The following is a 15,712-nucleotide window of genomic DNA, read 5'->3' as shown; positions in this document are numbered from 1 at the left end:
CTCCCAAATCTTTAACCCTAATGTTGTGTGACAAGCCAAGCCCACTAATCCGCTGATATTTGGCCATTTTGAGAATATGAGCATCAGTGTTATTCCTGCCTTGAGTCAGTTCTAAAATCTGCAGATGCCCTCACCAATGTATAGAGTACATTTAGCTTATTTATTTTGGTCTGAGTATTTCATAAACTGCTGATCTGCTGGGATTCACACACGACTATCCCTTGGGTTTACAGAGAAAAAGAGAAAACATCAAGTGAGTGACAGTTCTGTGGGCAAAAATGCCTTGTTGATGCCAGAGGTCAGAGGAGAATGGCTAGATTGGTTCGAACTGATAGAAAGGCAACAGTAACTCAAATAACCACTTATTACAACCATGGTTTCCAGAAGAACATCTCTGAACGTACAACATGTAGAACCTTGATGCAGATACAGCAGCAGAAGACCACACCTAGGTGCCTCTCCTGTCAGCTAAGAACAGGAAACTGATGCTGTAATTTACAAGGCTCAACAAAGTTGGACTGTAGAAGATTGGGAAAAGGTTACCTGGTGTGATGAGTCTTGATTTCTGCTGCCACATTTGGATGGCAGGGTCAGAATTTGGCAGAAACAATATGAAAGGCTGGATCCATCCTGCATTGTATCAACAGTTCACGCTGCTGCTGCTAGTTTAATGGTGTGGGAGATATTTTCTTAACACTTTGGCTCTTTAGTAGCATCGTTTTAAACACCACACAGCCTACTTGCGTATTCTTGCTGACATTTTCATCCCTTTATGACCACAGTGTACCCATCTTGTGATATTTTCAGCAGGATAACTATACTCAAATGGCCTCCAAAGTCACCAGATCTCAATCCAATAGAGCACCTTTGGGATGTGGTGGAAATTTGCATCATGGATGTGCAGCAAAAAGGGATCCAACCTGGTACTAGTAAGATGTACCTAAAAATGGTCTTGAGAGTATATATAAATGTAGGAAGGGAGCTTGGTTCCATCCATCAGTTGCATTTATAAATGAATGCTTGCTTGTAGTCAACTGTGGAGGGGCGAGTTTAAAATGTAATAAATGATTGGAGAAGTGCTGGACGGTTGTGTTATGATGACATTTTGATTAAACATTACAAAGTCAAAAATTAAAGTTTGACTTTAAAATTAAAGTAAATAAATAAACACATGATATGAGAAATGCTAAAGTTTACAAAACAGATGCTAACAGATGCATTTATGTTTCTTTAAAGCAGAATTTAATATTCATTAATTGTGTTGAAAGCCAACTATGGAAAAAATCCTGGGTTGAACTCTAATATCTTGTATTTTCTTGTGTTATGGATCATTTCTCTGGCATCTGGCAGCATTTGAAAGTTTGACTAGCAGCATGTCATAGTAGGTGCCATTCTGACAGAAATTTAAAATGTTTTTCTTCCAACTGCAACAGGGTCAAAAATTATCTGTAACTGGGTATCGAGACTTAATGGTTTATACTCCAGTCCAAAGCAAAGCATCAAGGGATATGCTAGACTCAAGGGAGCCTAATCACCTAATCAGACACATGGAAAAATATCGCACGATTAATTGTTAAAAGATCGCGATCTCGATTCAAACACCCACACGATCTCAATTTTAAATGACAACGATTCGCCCGTCTCTATTAAACCTTTGGAAAAAAAATCATACAACGTTCAAATCTGCGTTCGCGCTGCCAGTAACACAGAGCAGACGACATTTAACATGTTTGGGTAATAAACAGCTTCACAAACAGTCTTTTCAACTGCACAGTATTATTTCTGTCTTATATAGTCATTCATATCATCACAGAAATACTGGGATGAAAGTTTACAGTTCAGATATAAACAGCGTTTACATGCACCCTCTTAATGCGATGAGATTTTGGCAATATTGCGATTTAAACTTTATCTCATGTAAACTCAATACTTCGATTTAAATAATGCAATTAAGCTCATAATCGCAGCAAGCATAATCGTATTAACATAGGTGGCGTACGATGATTTTAATCTAAATATACTGGCATGTAAACACCTTAATCGGAGTATTGCCGCTCTGACCAAAGTGAGCATGCGCTCGTGACATGAATGACGCGACACCTGTAATAACACGCAGATTAGAAACGATGGCGGGGAAGAAAGCATCGCATTTCTCGGGAAAACACAACTCGCTGCCACCAGTCTCTGTTCCTTACCCTCATCCAGAAACAGCAAGCAGAACGCGGCGGCAGCGTAAGCAAACGAATTGCCGTCGCATTTATATGGCGCCAAAGCATGGAATACAACCATATAAAAGTGTTTTGCATTAGACTTAAATTAAAACAGCGGCCAGTAACACACCTGCTCTTTCTGAGTCCATCATTTGTGCTGTGCAGTGGGGTAACGTACCCGAGGCAGTAAAACAAAAAAAAAAACAAAAAGTACAACTATTAGGCTAATAAGCCTAATAAGAATAATGGAAATTGCATGTAAACGATTGCATTGTTTTGCCACCTAGTGACTGTTAAAATATATTTGTCATTGAATCATTCAAGAGATTTGTTCAAAAACGCTGATTAATCCATTAATAAATAAAACAAGTGAAGTATTTATGAGTGAGTCAATCATTCATTCAAACCATTTTCTCAAAATTTTAATATTACAAATTGGTGTATTTTAAATATGTTGAAGATATATATATTAACATGTTTAGTTATTCATTCAAATTAATTAAACACTTTTAAATAGACTGCAGCAATAATATTGTTACACACTATTTTGTTTAGTTCAGAATCGTGGGAGAATCGTGATCTCAATTCGAGACAAAAAAATCGTGATTCTCAATTTATCCAGAATCGTGCAGCTCTACTGTTTATCTCCTGTGAGACACACATGTTTGGAGCTGCTTTGTGTAGTTTTTTCGATTTAAAAAAATTCTTCTAAATTTAACCAGTTGTAGGCTGATTTTCCCAAAAGTTGAAATGTTTTAAACATTGTTCTGTTTGTTTGACTGTCCTGACCAGTCCGATGCGCCAACAATGACTAAACCAGTGGTGTGCGTTTGGGATGGGACTATGTGTGTTCGACCAATGGCTGATGGGGAAAGTGCGACGTAACCTACTGAACAGTTTTTCAAATTCAGTTTTCAAGATTCAAGACAAGTGTCACGCACAGTTATACACAGAAAACAACTCAAAGTGAAAAGTAATCCTGGTCAACTACATAATTGGGGGTTTTATGACACTAATGGTGCAGAAATTTCAAACTTTAGCTTTAAATTAATCAAATATTTTAATGTACTGTTTATACTACATTGGTTTTGTCTTATTTACAGCATCCTCCGCAGGTATAAATTTAGCAGCAAGTGATTGTCAATATATAAGTCACTTCACACCAATGTGAACACCAAATTTTGCTGCCAAGTTAAATGAGATGGATACTAGTAAAATTGGCAATCATATCCTGTGTGTGGCAAATTAAAAGTGCTAATTAGTTGGTTGTTGGCTGTAGTTGCTCATATTGAAGGTAAACGTCGATTTAGATGCTGTGCTGGTGTTTGGGCTGTCAGAGGGTGGGCTCCACTGGGTATTGCATAATGTTGTGTCTCTCTATGGCATTGGCTCAGGTGCAAGATCTATCACTCTTTCTTTTTCTATTTTGCTCTCTTTCTCCCACCACAGGTCTCTTGCACTGAAACTGCCTCAGGCTGGAGTTATTTATTTATTGGTACATGGACGGGCTTGTTTGCCAAAACTCAGCTGTGATACAGCATAGCCAAGGCCTTGTTGCTGTTTGTCGTCTTCTCAGATGGTTTTCACATCGTTCTTCTTTTTCTCTCTTACTCAGAGATTTTTATTGAAGGGTGCTTGTACTTACAGCAGGGTGACAGATTTCTGTCTGTTCAATGGTCAATGAGGACGTTCTATGACTAGTTAATCTCAATAATCATCAACCTGTGTAGGGAATGTGGTAACAAGCATATAGAATATTTATGTTTTCAACAGAGAATATAAATGGTACAAATGAAGAATCAACAGTAAACTTGTTATTTTTGCCATGTCTGTAGTTATTAATTAACTGTGTTTCAAAGCCATTTGAATGGGTTTTCATTTTTCTCTTACCTTTTCATGTCACCTGTATCCTCACGTCTCAGTCTCATATGATGCAACAAAGCCTAAATGATCTTCAATTCAAGTAATTTTACTTGAATGATAGCTCTACATAACAGGTATATTAAACGTCAAATATGTCCTGATTGGGAGTGATTGTGCCACGTCATGGTACATGTTCGCTTTCAGTGAGGTGAGACAAATTGCTTGACAAATTACTGACAAATTAGTCACTGGAAACGTGCGTCTCGCCTGGTGGGGGGACAGTGTCAGACGGCACAGCCACGGGCCATTCACCATCTGATGCACATTGCTCACGGAATTGGCATGAGCTGTTTGTTTCAAAGCTGTTGATGTATTATAGAAAACAAAATGACAGTGTTTAAATACATGGTGGTCCTTTTTAAGGCCAGCTTCATTATCAACTCAGATGTTTCATGCAGAGTTTAACAAAGAGGCTTTTTTTGCCATAATTCAGATTTTTATTTATCCTACCAAATTTTCACTTTCCCATCAATTTTTAACATGCAAAAATGTATTTTATTTTATTTTATTTATATATATATATATATATATATATATATATATATATATATATATATATATATATATATAATTTTTTTTTTTTTATATATATAATTTTGTTAACTTTGTTTCTTAAAAAACTGGAATTACAAAATGTATTATGTTTTTTTTTAATTTAGTTATAAATGTTTGCTTTATTTCTTTTTCCTTTTAAGCTCACCAAGGATGAATTTATTTCACACTGTATTATTACTGTAAAAATGATACTGTAGAATATTATTACAATTAATATCAACTTGTTTTCTGTTTTAATACATTTTAAAATTTTACTTATTCCTTTATCACCAGCAGGGTGGATTATTGTAATGGTCTCCTCACCGGCCTTCCAAAGAAGACCATTAGACAGCTGCAGCTCATCCAGAACGCTGCTGCCAGGATTCTGACTAGAACCAGAAAATCTGAGCATATTACACCAGTCCTCAGGTCCTTACACTGGCTTCCAGTTACATTTAGGATTGATTTTAAAGTACTTTTACTCGTTTATAAATCTCTAAATGGCCTAGGACCTAAATACATAGGAGATATGCTCACTGAATATAAACCTAACAGACCACTCAGATCATCAGGATCGAGTCAGTTAGAAATACCAAGGGTTCACACAAAACAAGTGGAGTCTGCTTTCAGCTATTATGCCGCCCGCAGTTGGAACCAGCTTCCAGAAGAGATCAGATGTGCTAAAACATTAGCCACATTTAAATCCAGACTCAAAACTCATCTGTTAGGCTGTGCATTTGTTGAATGAGCACTGTGCTACGTCCGAACTGATTGCACTATGTATAATCACTTTCTATTCTTAAATGTTTTAAATTCTTTTAAAATCAATTTTTAAATCACTTTGTTTTTATTGTTGAGAATTTTATTATTTTTAATTTCTTATTATTTTTAATGACTATTTCACTTCCTTTTATGTAAAGCACTTTGAATTACCATTGTGTATGAAACGTGCTATATAAATAAACTTGCCTTGCCTTGCCTTGATCGCAAAGCTGAAATTTCAGCAACCATTTCCTTCAGAAATCATTTTAACATGCAGATTATTATTAAATTATTAGTTTAGATTAGATTATTATTATTATTATTATTATTATTATTAGATTAGTTGAAAACAGTTGTGTTATTGAATATTTTTGTGGAAATGCGTTTTAGGATCCTTTGATTTAATGGAAAGAACATCATTTATTGGAAATATAAATGGTCTTTTGTAACATTATAAATGTATTTACTGTCACCTTTGTTAAATGTAATGCATCTTATCTAAATAAAATTGCAAATTTCTTTTAAAAATCTTACTGACCCCACAACACAAGCAACCTCCCAGAATACCAATTCTATAGCAATGCATTAAAATCTATTATGAACATCTCAGTAACTACATACCAACATCCTAACAAGGTGCTAATGAGTTTTATGGGCAAGCGCCACTCACATTTTCTTTAGAAAATGTACAAATGTAGTCATATTATACGCTAGAATCCACTTAGAATATCATGAGCATTATATGCTCAGACTCGCGTTGCACAGCTGGAGTTGTGACACTGAGCACTCACAGAGGTTCAAAAATAAAACGCTTCAGTGTTTGTTCAAGTGTGCGCTTCATATTGAAATTCCCCCCTTCACACTAGAATAGCTTTTTGTCCATGCCCGTTTGCCTTACAGCGCGTACATGTGTCCTGGCAGCATCTTGCAGAGAGTGTCTGTACATTGCCATGGCAACAAGGCTCACTCGTTCACCTGCGCTGTATTTAAGAATGTAAATACGTTTGTTGTGTAACACCTTTGAATGATGCATTGTGAGCAGCCTTGATGCAGAACTTTCTTCTGTGGGCAATAGGTAGTGGAGCAGCGCTGGTTGCCATAGCAAAGCACTCGGAGCACATGCGATAGGCAGGCAGAGTCACTCCTCAGTATTTACAGAGAGCATTTCCAAGTTGAGATATCTGAGAGCTGAAGAAGCGAGGAGGTGGGCAAAAGACGACGTAATGTCATTCGGAACTTCGCACTAAATCTCAAACAAAGGCTTTTCCTGTAGTTGTGCGGCATCCTGGCCTTGAAGAACTCTGCTTTTCTCTCAGTGGCTGCTAGTGGCTTCATCATACTGGACTCGCACCTGATCTGGGTTTTTGTCCTTGGTTTTTATTTCATTTTGAGATTCTGTTTCACATGACTGTATATTAAACATCAAATGTGTTTAGCTGTGATTGTGTCACTTGATTCTGCAATTGCGCTTTTATATGGACGGATAAATTATTTGGCTGAGAAGTCGAACAAACGGTCTCAGAATTGTATGTTTCAGGAAGAAGGTCACTCCTGGCCTTGTTCTCACTGTAAAGTTTGAGGATTGCATTTAAATACAAGAGTGAATCCCCTAAATTATCGTTTCATCTGTGTACAGAAAAGAACTCACTCTTGAAACTGCGATGATTGACACCATGGTAATCAGCAACATTCTGGCATCTTACCATTTCTGATCAAAGTCATAATGCAGCCGCCAATGACTTGCTATTTATGGTGATTTTAACTGAAACACCGTCAACAGAACCATTGTATTTTCTTTATGTTTGGCAGTAGGGCTGGGCAATATGGCCAAAAAAATTATCACGATAAAATTTTTCAGATCAGTCAATATCGATAATTATCACGATAAAATTTTTAAAATCTTTTATATGGTGAAATGTAAATATTCTGACTGTTTGAGTTTTATTCAAATTAACCATTGGTCATCCATAGTAGCATACATTTAGATCATGATAACCACAGTTAAAACCAGACATACAGAACCTCAATACCATGATAAAAATGTATCTATATTGTTTCTAGGTTATTTGTATTAAAAATAGTAGTCTAAATACATTTAGTATAAATGCACAAACTAATCACAAAAATACTGTAATTATATTCTCTTACTCATTTAATACATTTAATTCATGTTTTCATTAATCATATCATAAAATTTATTATTATTGTCCCACATTTCTGCCAAAATACCATGGTGCAGTTAGTGTTACTACAGTAAATCCATGGTAAATGATAGCGATTTGTAGATTGAAAAGCCTTCTAACTGTATAATTCCACAGTGTTTCTCTTGTTTGTCAGCACTGTTTCATCTGGCTTTAATCACTGTTTCATCTGGGTAGTCGTGGCCTAATGGTCAGGGAGTCAGGCTTGTAACCTGAAGGTTGCCGGTTCGATTCTCGCTGGCAGGAATTGAAGGTGGGGATTGTGAATGAACAGCACTCTCTCCACCTTCGATACCATGACTAAGGTCACTAACTTAAACTAGCCTAAAACACAGTAATTTGTGTTTGCTGAATTCAAGCGCAGTTTAGTGCTCATGTGACCGAGACTAAGTGTGACCGCGTTGTGATGCCGTTTGAACTTTAAGCCAAGTGGATAAATAGTTTAAATGAGTAGCGCTGTTTTGTTCCGCTTTTAGCGCATAAACATTATATCAAACATTTATCAAACTCTTGTTATTGTTTTATTGAGAGAAATTGGAGACCTCTTTGGAAGGCTACTTTGCAGAGCGCACTCTTGAAGGGTTTTCGTGTCCACTAATTACAAGTGGCAATTATTAAGTGTCTTTGGGTTTGTTGTTTAGGCTCGGCACATAAAGACTGGAGCAATGACTGCTGAAAATTCAGCTTTGCATTACAGGAATACAGTATATCATAAAATATATTACAATATATTGAACAGAAACCAAATTTTTATGTATAATAATAATTAACAATACTCCCTTTTTACTGTAATTTTTTTTATCAAATAATTGCAGGCTTGAAAAGCACAAGAAATATTTATAAAAACATTACCAACCCCAAACGTTTGAACTACAGTGTACATTTAAAGTAAATTAGAGATCTTTAATCACAACTTTTCTCTAAAGATTGTATTTGTCCCTAAACATCATGTAATTGACGCACATTTTAGACGCACATTTTGTTTCACCTATTGATCAGATGATGTATTTTCTTTTTAGTGAGCCGTTCTTGGACAGAATAATTATTATGAACTGGAATCCATGCTGAAAAGTGTGCCTACATGTAACTGTTTTAATTGTAATGTAATTATTCATTTAATCGCCTTTTCACACCAAGCATGAATATTGACACAAACAAGACTTTGTGTAGAAGCAATGCACCATGGATTCACCCTACAATTTATGCTTCGTCTATTTTTTTTTCTTTTCTTTATGCAGTAATTAAAACAGTGCTGACCAATAAAAGATATACATTTAGCTTCAATAATGTTCATCCTGTGCATTCACAGAGAATGCTGGTTGTATTTGATGCTAATGGGCAAGTTAGTAGCCTTGGCTTGAAAGTCTTCAAATCCGACTTCTAATAAATAAGTTCTAATAAATGTGAACTTCTTGTGAGGACTGCATCACAGAAAAATTACAAGTAAAATCACATGCCTCTTGTTCTGCTTCGGTGCTCTGTCTGCATATCTTCCGTGCGTCTCATATTTACACTTCAGCTCAATGCCTTCCCTGAGCCTGCAAAAAAAACCCAAACACATCAATAAATGGAGAAATGCACACGTGCCCCCTCTGGAATGAAATGTGTGCATTGGTGAGGTGGTAACGCGATGCACACAGATGCACACGCGGTCTGCCGGGCTGCTGATAATGTTCGTAAATGGCGAGTGAGGGGGTGGTTGCTGTTTGCGTGGTTTGTGCATCTGGCTCAAGGATGTCTTGCTCTGTCACGCAGTTATATGGAAGCAGACTGCTGAGTAACCAAATCTATATTGTTGGTACTTAAATAAATTTGTAATATTGAGTTTTGATTATAAATTGGTGCTGATTTGTAATGAATTGTCTTAAGTAGTTAATAAAAAAAATTCTGACTGTAGGTTTCAAGCTGATTCACCAAACTTGGCAGTTATTCAAGCTGTTCTGATTTAGTTTGCTTTATTTTTTCTTGATATTCCTGTCAACAGTCAAATATCCCTCAAAAATAACAGCGTGGCTTGTAATTTTCATGAATGAAAATCGTCATCATTTACTCACCCTCAAGTCCTTCCAAAACTGTATGAGTTCATTTTTTGCTGTTGAACACACAAAAAGATATATGGTTGGTTGACGAAAGCCATTGACTTTCTTTGAGGAAGGTTGACGGTACCCATTGACTTCCATAGTATGGAAAAAATACTGCTGATGTCAGTTGCTGCTGTCAACTGTTTGATTACCAACATTGTTAAAAATACCTTCAGAAACAGCTTCACCTTTGAATTATGTGCAAATGTGTGAAGTTGATTATTTTTCTTTGTGTGTTTCTGCAGGTGAAGTGTATGACGTTGTTTGTGACCCACTACCCTCCGTTGTGTGAGCTGGAGCACTTGTACCCGCAGCATGTGGGGAACTACCACATGGCTTTCCTGCTGAATGAACCAGAGAGCACTTCTGATGGTGTGTATGGAATTATCTACCAACTCGCATTACATCAACTTCTTGAGTTGGGATTGGGCTATATATACACTTCCATTCAAAATCCTGATCTTGCCATTCTTGATAATGAACCATGCACATTTATTAACTTCATCTTGATGACATCTGCGAAAGCAATTAGTGTCTGGATCAGGGAGTTGATTTCTTCAGTGCACACAAAGCAGTAGTAGGGAACGAGGAGTGCATTGTCTTGGAATATGCTGGTTTTGATAGCCTCTGAACCAGTTCCTTTGCTGTTGTATGTCAGCTGAGTCATTCGGGATTTCATGGATCACTTACTCATCTTTGCATTGACCTTATGCTGCTTGAGTGATCAAGGAGTGCGGCACACTTTCTAAGACCTTCTGTTAGTCAATCTGTCCATTGCTTGATTTATTAATAGAATAGAATAGAATAGAACAGAGTAGAGCTGCTCGATTATGACAAAAATCATAATCACAATTATTTTGGTCAATATTGTAATCACGATTATTAGTGGGCCACATAACTAAAAGTTTTTTTTAATGCAAATCTAAAGTATTCAGTTAACAGCCTACTATAGAAATTGAATAATCAAATGTAAAATAAAACAGCATAGTCTTCACTGTAAGAATTAAACTTTAAATTAGAATTAAACCTTTGTTTCTTATTAAAGCTACAAAAGACCTTCTGTGAAGTGATTTTCTTTGTCTTTTGTTGTTTGATTAATGTTAAGCACACAGTCGGCAGCAGGAATATAGCCCGCTGTCACTTTAAGAGCCGCACGGATCAACTCTTTATGTTCATTTATTACATAAACGACGAGGTTTTATGCGAATAATCACTAAGCGCTGCATTTTGACACATTTTTGCGTGTACTTGACCATTTAGGCGCATATGTTCAGCTAAAAGATGATTTTACATGACTGTGCTCTGCTCTGTCTCTGAGCGCATACACAGAAATCCTCCCGAGGAACAGCACAACTTCTCTTTCGTGCTTTTTAAAAACAGTAATAAATCTAATCAACTTTAATAACTCAAGCACGTCCCATTTTGCAAAAATCACGTTACATGATTTTACTGATTTACACGTGAAAATGGGCTTTTATGGAGGAGTGAAAGCGCACTGCTGGAAAGGGGGTAAGCTAAACCTATGCAGTCAGAGCCGGAAAGAGAATTGATTAGTTCATCTCTCAAGTCTTCTATTTTTGTCACATGACGTGACAGCATTGGATAGATTAATTAATTAATTTACAATCTTCCTTACAAACGGGTGCATAATTGTTGTTGTTGTTGTTGTTGTTGTTATTGTTATTATTATTATTATTATTATTATTATTATTATTATTATTATTATTATTATTATTTTACTCGTACAGTTACGTGATGGTCTCAAATTGTAGCTTTTTATTTATTACAGTTTATAAATGTGTGAATTTCTTTCATGGTGGTTCTTTTCCATAACACTGAATATGGTAACAAATGTAATAAACTAAAGAGTTGGTTATTATTATTATTATTATTAAGTCTTTTTCCCTCAGACTGCATAGGTTTAGCTTATGAGGCTGTCACATGATGAACGAATGACTCAAACCCAAAGATTCAAGAGATGAACTAATCAATTCTCTTATTGTCAATTCTCAAGATCTCCTTCTGCACCTTTAACTCTTAACCAAAACATTTATTTTTTTATTTTTTGTGTTTTTGATGTGCTTCGTGATGTTTTTTTCTGTAAAACCTTTCATTTATGTTAACAAATGCCACTTTTTTATGTGTGTTGAATGCCAAATTTAATTGTGCATGCGCTATGCCCCTCTTTTCATTTATTGGAGTTTTTGATAGTTTCATGCCCGCTTTATCTACTGACATGCCTTGATAGTTCACCCAAAAATGAAAATTCTGTCAGCATTCACTCACCCTCATGTAATTTCAAAGTCATTAGACTTTGGTTAATCGTTAAAATACAAATTAAGGTTTTCTTTCTTTTTTATTTGTGTTTTGAAGATTAGGTAAAGTCTTATGGTTTTGGAATGACATAAAAGTGAGTAAATAAATTTTCATCTTCGGGTGAATTTTCCCTTTGAAGGAGATGGGAGTGGGACCGTCAATGTGATATTTGTTTCCAAGCATCTTTTTCAAATATCAGTTTGATATTCAAGAAACTGGAAGTGGTTGAATCAGTCAGTATGAAATATGAGAAATATTTTCCCTGCTTTCATGTGTGAAATTGATTTGGTAATAAGTTGTGTAGTACATTGCATGATCTGTAAATGACTTCAGGTAGTGACAGGTCAACAGATCATGTTTGCTCTTACGTGTTGAGGAGCAGATAGGACTGCAAAAGACAAGAACCCTGAGTGGTCATTTTTAATTTTTGTAATTTTCTGATTTCAATTTTACAACGGTTAGCACATTTGTTTATCTCAAGACCTTTTTCAGGGTTTTTTTTTTTAAGGTTCAAAATTAAGCATCCTGCTTTGAAAGCCCAAGTCTGCTGCTTCTCCTGTGGTAGAAACTTATTTGGCTAGTACTTTGATTGGTAGAAGCTACTTTGCATAAACGAATGTGACTATGAGATGGATTTTGAAAAAGTGTATTGTCATGTTGTTATAGAAAATTAATGGCTTGGAAACATCTGTCAACCAGAGTCAGGCCTTCTGGAGTTCTGTGGTATAAAATTACATTTTCCAGGAAGAAAGAGAATTCCAGAACCTTCAATCCTTGTAACACTGTTACAAGACCCAGGTAGTGGTTACTTAACAACTAGCCTGTGTGTATGGCAGTAATCCTATTGCATAAGTAGTCTTTCCTCTTCAGTTTCTCATTGTACTGTGCTGTGTAGTTTCGCCTATACCATCATTGAAATTCATGTGTAAATCACATCCAGAGTTCTGATAATCAGAATTCAGCTAGCCCCCCACCCCCGCCCCCATTTTTGTGACAGAATTGGTGAGAAATATTAGTAGAAATGTTCGCAAATCATATTCACAAATCAGGTTAATAATAATTGTGTCCTTACTGTCATACCATGACTCAAGTAATGACTTTATCTGAGTTCTGAAGAAGTGTCTTTTATGGAAAAAGTTCTCAATGACATTCTAATGTCCATCACTGATGAAATATCTTTTCTCAGACAAAAAATTCTCCACAGTTATTATGCCGTCACATTGGTATTAGTCACAGATTTGACACTTTGATCTCATGCTCTTATACTTTATACTTCCAGGTAATGTGTTTCATTTTTTGTATGTTAAAATGCTTTCTCTCATCTCAGTACAATGGCTAAAATACTTGGTCAATTCATCAAATTTTAGCATAGTCCATTAAAGCATTATTTTGCAATATTAGCATAAAACAATATAGTATTTAAGCAGTAGATTGTTTATTACTGTATAAATTTAGTATCATCATCATTATCATCATCATCATCAGGATTATCATGGATCTTGTTTTCATAAATTCTTTGTTCTTTCCCATTGAATCCTCTGATCATTACTTTGATACACACATAGCGCTTCCAAAGTGTTTAATAACTCTGCTGCTCTCATTTCTAGAGGAGGAGGTGCAGCCAGAGTTCATCACATTTCTCTATCAGCTGATTGAAGGCGCAGCCGCCAGGAGCTATGGGCTAAATGTAGCACGTCTGGCTGAAATCCCAGAGTCCATCCTCAGGACCGCTGCATTCAAATCCAAAGAGTTAGAGGCTCTCGTGAACAGCCGGAGGTACGTGGGCTGATTGGTTACACAATGGAAAAAGAACACTGTAGTAATTTTGGATGGTGAAGGAACAAATTAAAGACTTGTCAGTGAGAGAAATATCTGAAGAGGTTAAAAAATTATTACTTGTTTTGAGGCTCTGTTTGAAAAATATTGTGTAGACTAGACTCACATATGTTTATGTTGTATTTGATTATAGACATTGAAGTCAGTTCTAAAATTGGTCAGAATTAGAAATGTATTGTAACCTAATAGTGTAAAGTCAGCTGCTTTGCATAGATTATTTTCACACACAGTATGTGTAAGCCAGTTTGTCCAGTTGCATGTACAGTATTTCCTATTAACACATGCATGAAATGTAGAAGAGGAAGTAAATAAATGTATAATCAAATGTCATTATGGAACCCCGTTTCCGTCACTGAATAAAAATTAACAAAAGGCATTTGCACATCTTTTCTTACAATTCAGACTTTTTTCTCGCAATTTCGAGTTTATATCTTGCAGTTCTGACTTTCTTTGTCAGAATCGCGCATTTAAATCTAGCAATTCTGAGTCTTGTCTTGCAATTGCGAGTTTATATCACACAATACTGACTTTACGCTATTCTGAGGAAAAAAAGTAAACCGCTAGTTTATGCATTGTAATTCTGACTTCATAACTTGCAATTGTGAGTTTATATCTCCCAATTCTGAGGGAAAAAAAGTTAGAATTGTGAGATGTAAACTCGCAATTGCGAGAAAAAAAGGTCAGAATTGTGACATAAAAAGTTGTAATGGCCTTTTTTATTTTTTATTCAGTGGCGGAAACAGACTTCCATATGTTTTTGATTTGTCTACATTATTAAAAAATATTTCCTGAGGTATTGACACTGTTTAAACCTTTTTGTAATTGTGTGGTATGTAACATGATATTACCCCCTTCTGTCTTTACAAACATAGGAAAATGGTGAGACTGTTATCTAATGCCTGGAGTATCACCAACAAGGAAGCATTGCTGGATTGGAGAAAGTGTAGTCTCTAATAATAGCATGATGGTTTTTGCCCATAGGATGATGGTTGCAAAAACCATTAAATAAACAGGAACTGAATATCATGTATTTGAATACATCATGTATTTCATCACCCATTTTAACGTGAACTCAAAACAACAGATCTTACAACTATGAATGATGTCTCATGTAGACACTCTCCAGGTGCTTTGGCCAGAAGGTTTGCTGGTAATATGCTGTATTTGTGTCCATAGGAAAAAAGAAAATAATGCACCTTTCTAAGATTGTTAGTGTAATGTTGTATGTACATTAATTAAAATTGGAAAATGGAAATTAAACATTTTTCTGTAAATTGTGGTGTTCATTTCATTAGTTCACCCATAAATGAAAATCCTGTCATCATTTACTCACTCATGTATGATTTTCTTTCTTCTTAATTTGAACAATGTTGCAAACAGTTTTATTTGATGTTGAGACAATGTACGTTCTACAGGAGAATGTAAGTAATAAAGATTTGGGATGTTAATTGGTGACAGAATGTTCATTTCTTGGGTGAACTATCCCTTTAAGTTTCCTCAGTAATATCATTGTCCTTCAAATGTGACGTCTGAGGTGAATGATAATCAGTTTTCATAAAAGCTGAAGCAGTCAGGCTGAGAACATAAAACCCTCCAGTGTCTTCCTCCCTTACTCACATTTGCATTGCATTGAAGTTGCCCAGGTTTGCTTTAATAATATTATTTTAAATGTCATTTAAAATCATGAATTCTAGATGTTACACTATAAAGTAAACTGACTGAACTGGATTTTAAAATTGATTTGTATTATTTCATCTTTATATCATCAAATATGCAGTATATCAGTTATCATTACCATCTTAACCCTTAATATTTGTCATCCTAACATCATAAAAGTTAAGAATGGCAA

The 15,712-nt window shown here is 35.6% G+C and overlaps 1 protein-coding gene across 3 annotated transcripts in view; it reads left to right on the top strand.

Moving 5' to 3' along the window:
- msh3 (mutS homolog 3 (E. coli)) overlaps positions 1–15,125 on the top strand; it is a 77,826-nt gene extending 62,701 nt beyond the window's left edge. For 2 of the 3 annotated variants that reach the window (XM_058775994.1, XM_058775995.1), the window contains exons 22-24: positions 9,957–10,083; positions 13,635–13,803; positions 14,736–15,125. In XM_058775994.1, the coding sequence (XP_058631977.1) occupies positions 9,957–10,083; positions 13,635–13,803; positions 14,736–14,817 (378 nt within the window). In that variant the 3' untranslated portion in view covers positions 14,818–15,125. Of the gene's footprint in view, positions 1–9,956; positions 10,084–13,634; positions 13,804–14,735 lie in introns of those variants that run through there. The other variant, XM_058775996.1, reaches the window with a different exon arrangement.
- The last annotated feature ends 587 nt before the right edge of the window (positions 15,126–15,712 follow it).

Source organism: Onychostoma macrolepis, chromosome 05, assembly GCF_012432095.1.
Source record: "Onychostoma macrolepis isolate SWU-2019 chromosome 05, ASM1243209v1, whole genome shotgun sequence".
In the NCBI taxonomy this organism is placed as follows: Eukaryota; Metazoa; Chordata; class Actinopteri; order Cypriniformes; family Cyprinidae; genus Onychostoma; species Onychostoma macrolepis.
The sequence above is the reverse complement of the archived record's forward strand: the minus strand, read 5'-3'. Positions and strand labels throughout refer to the sequence as shown.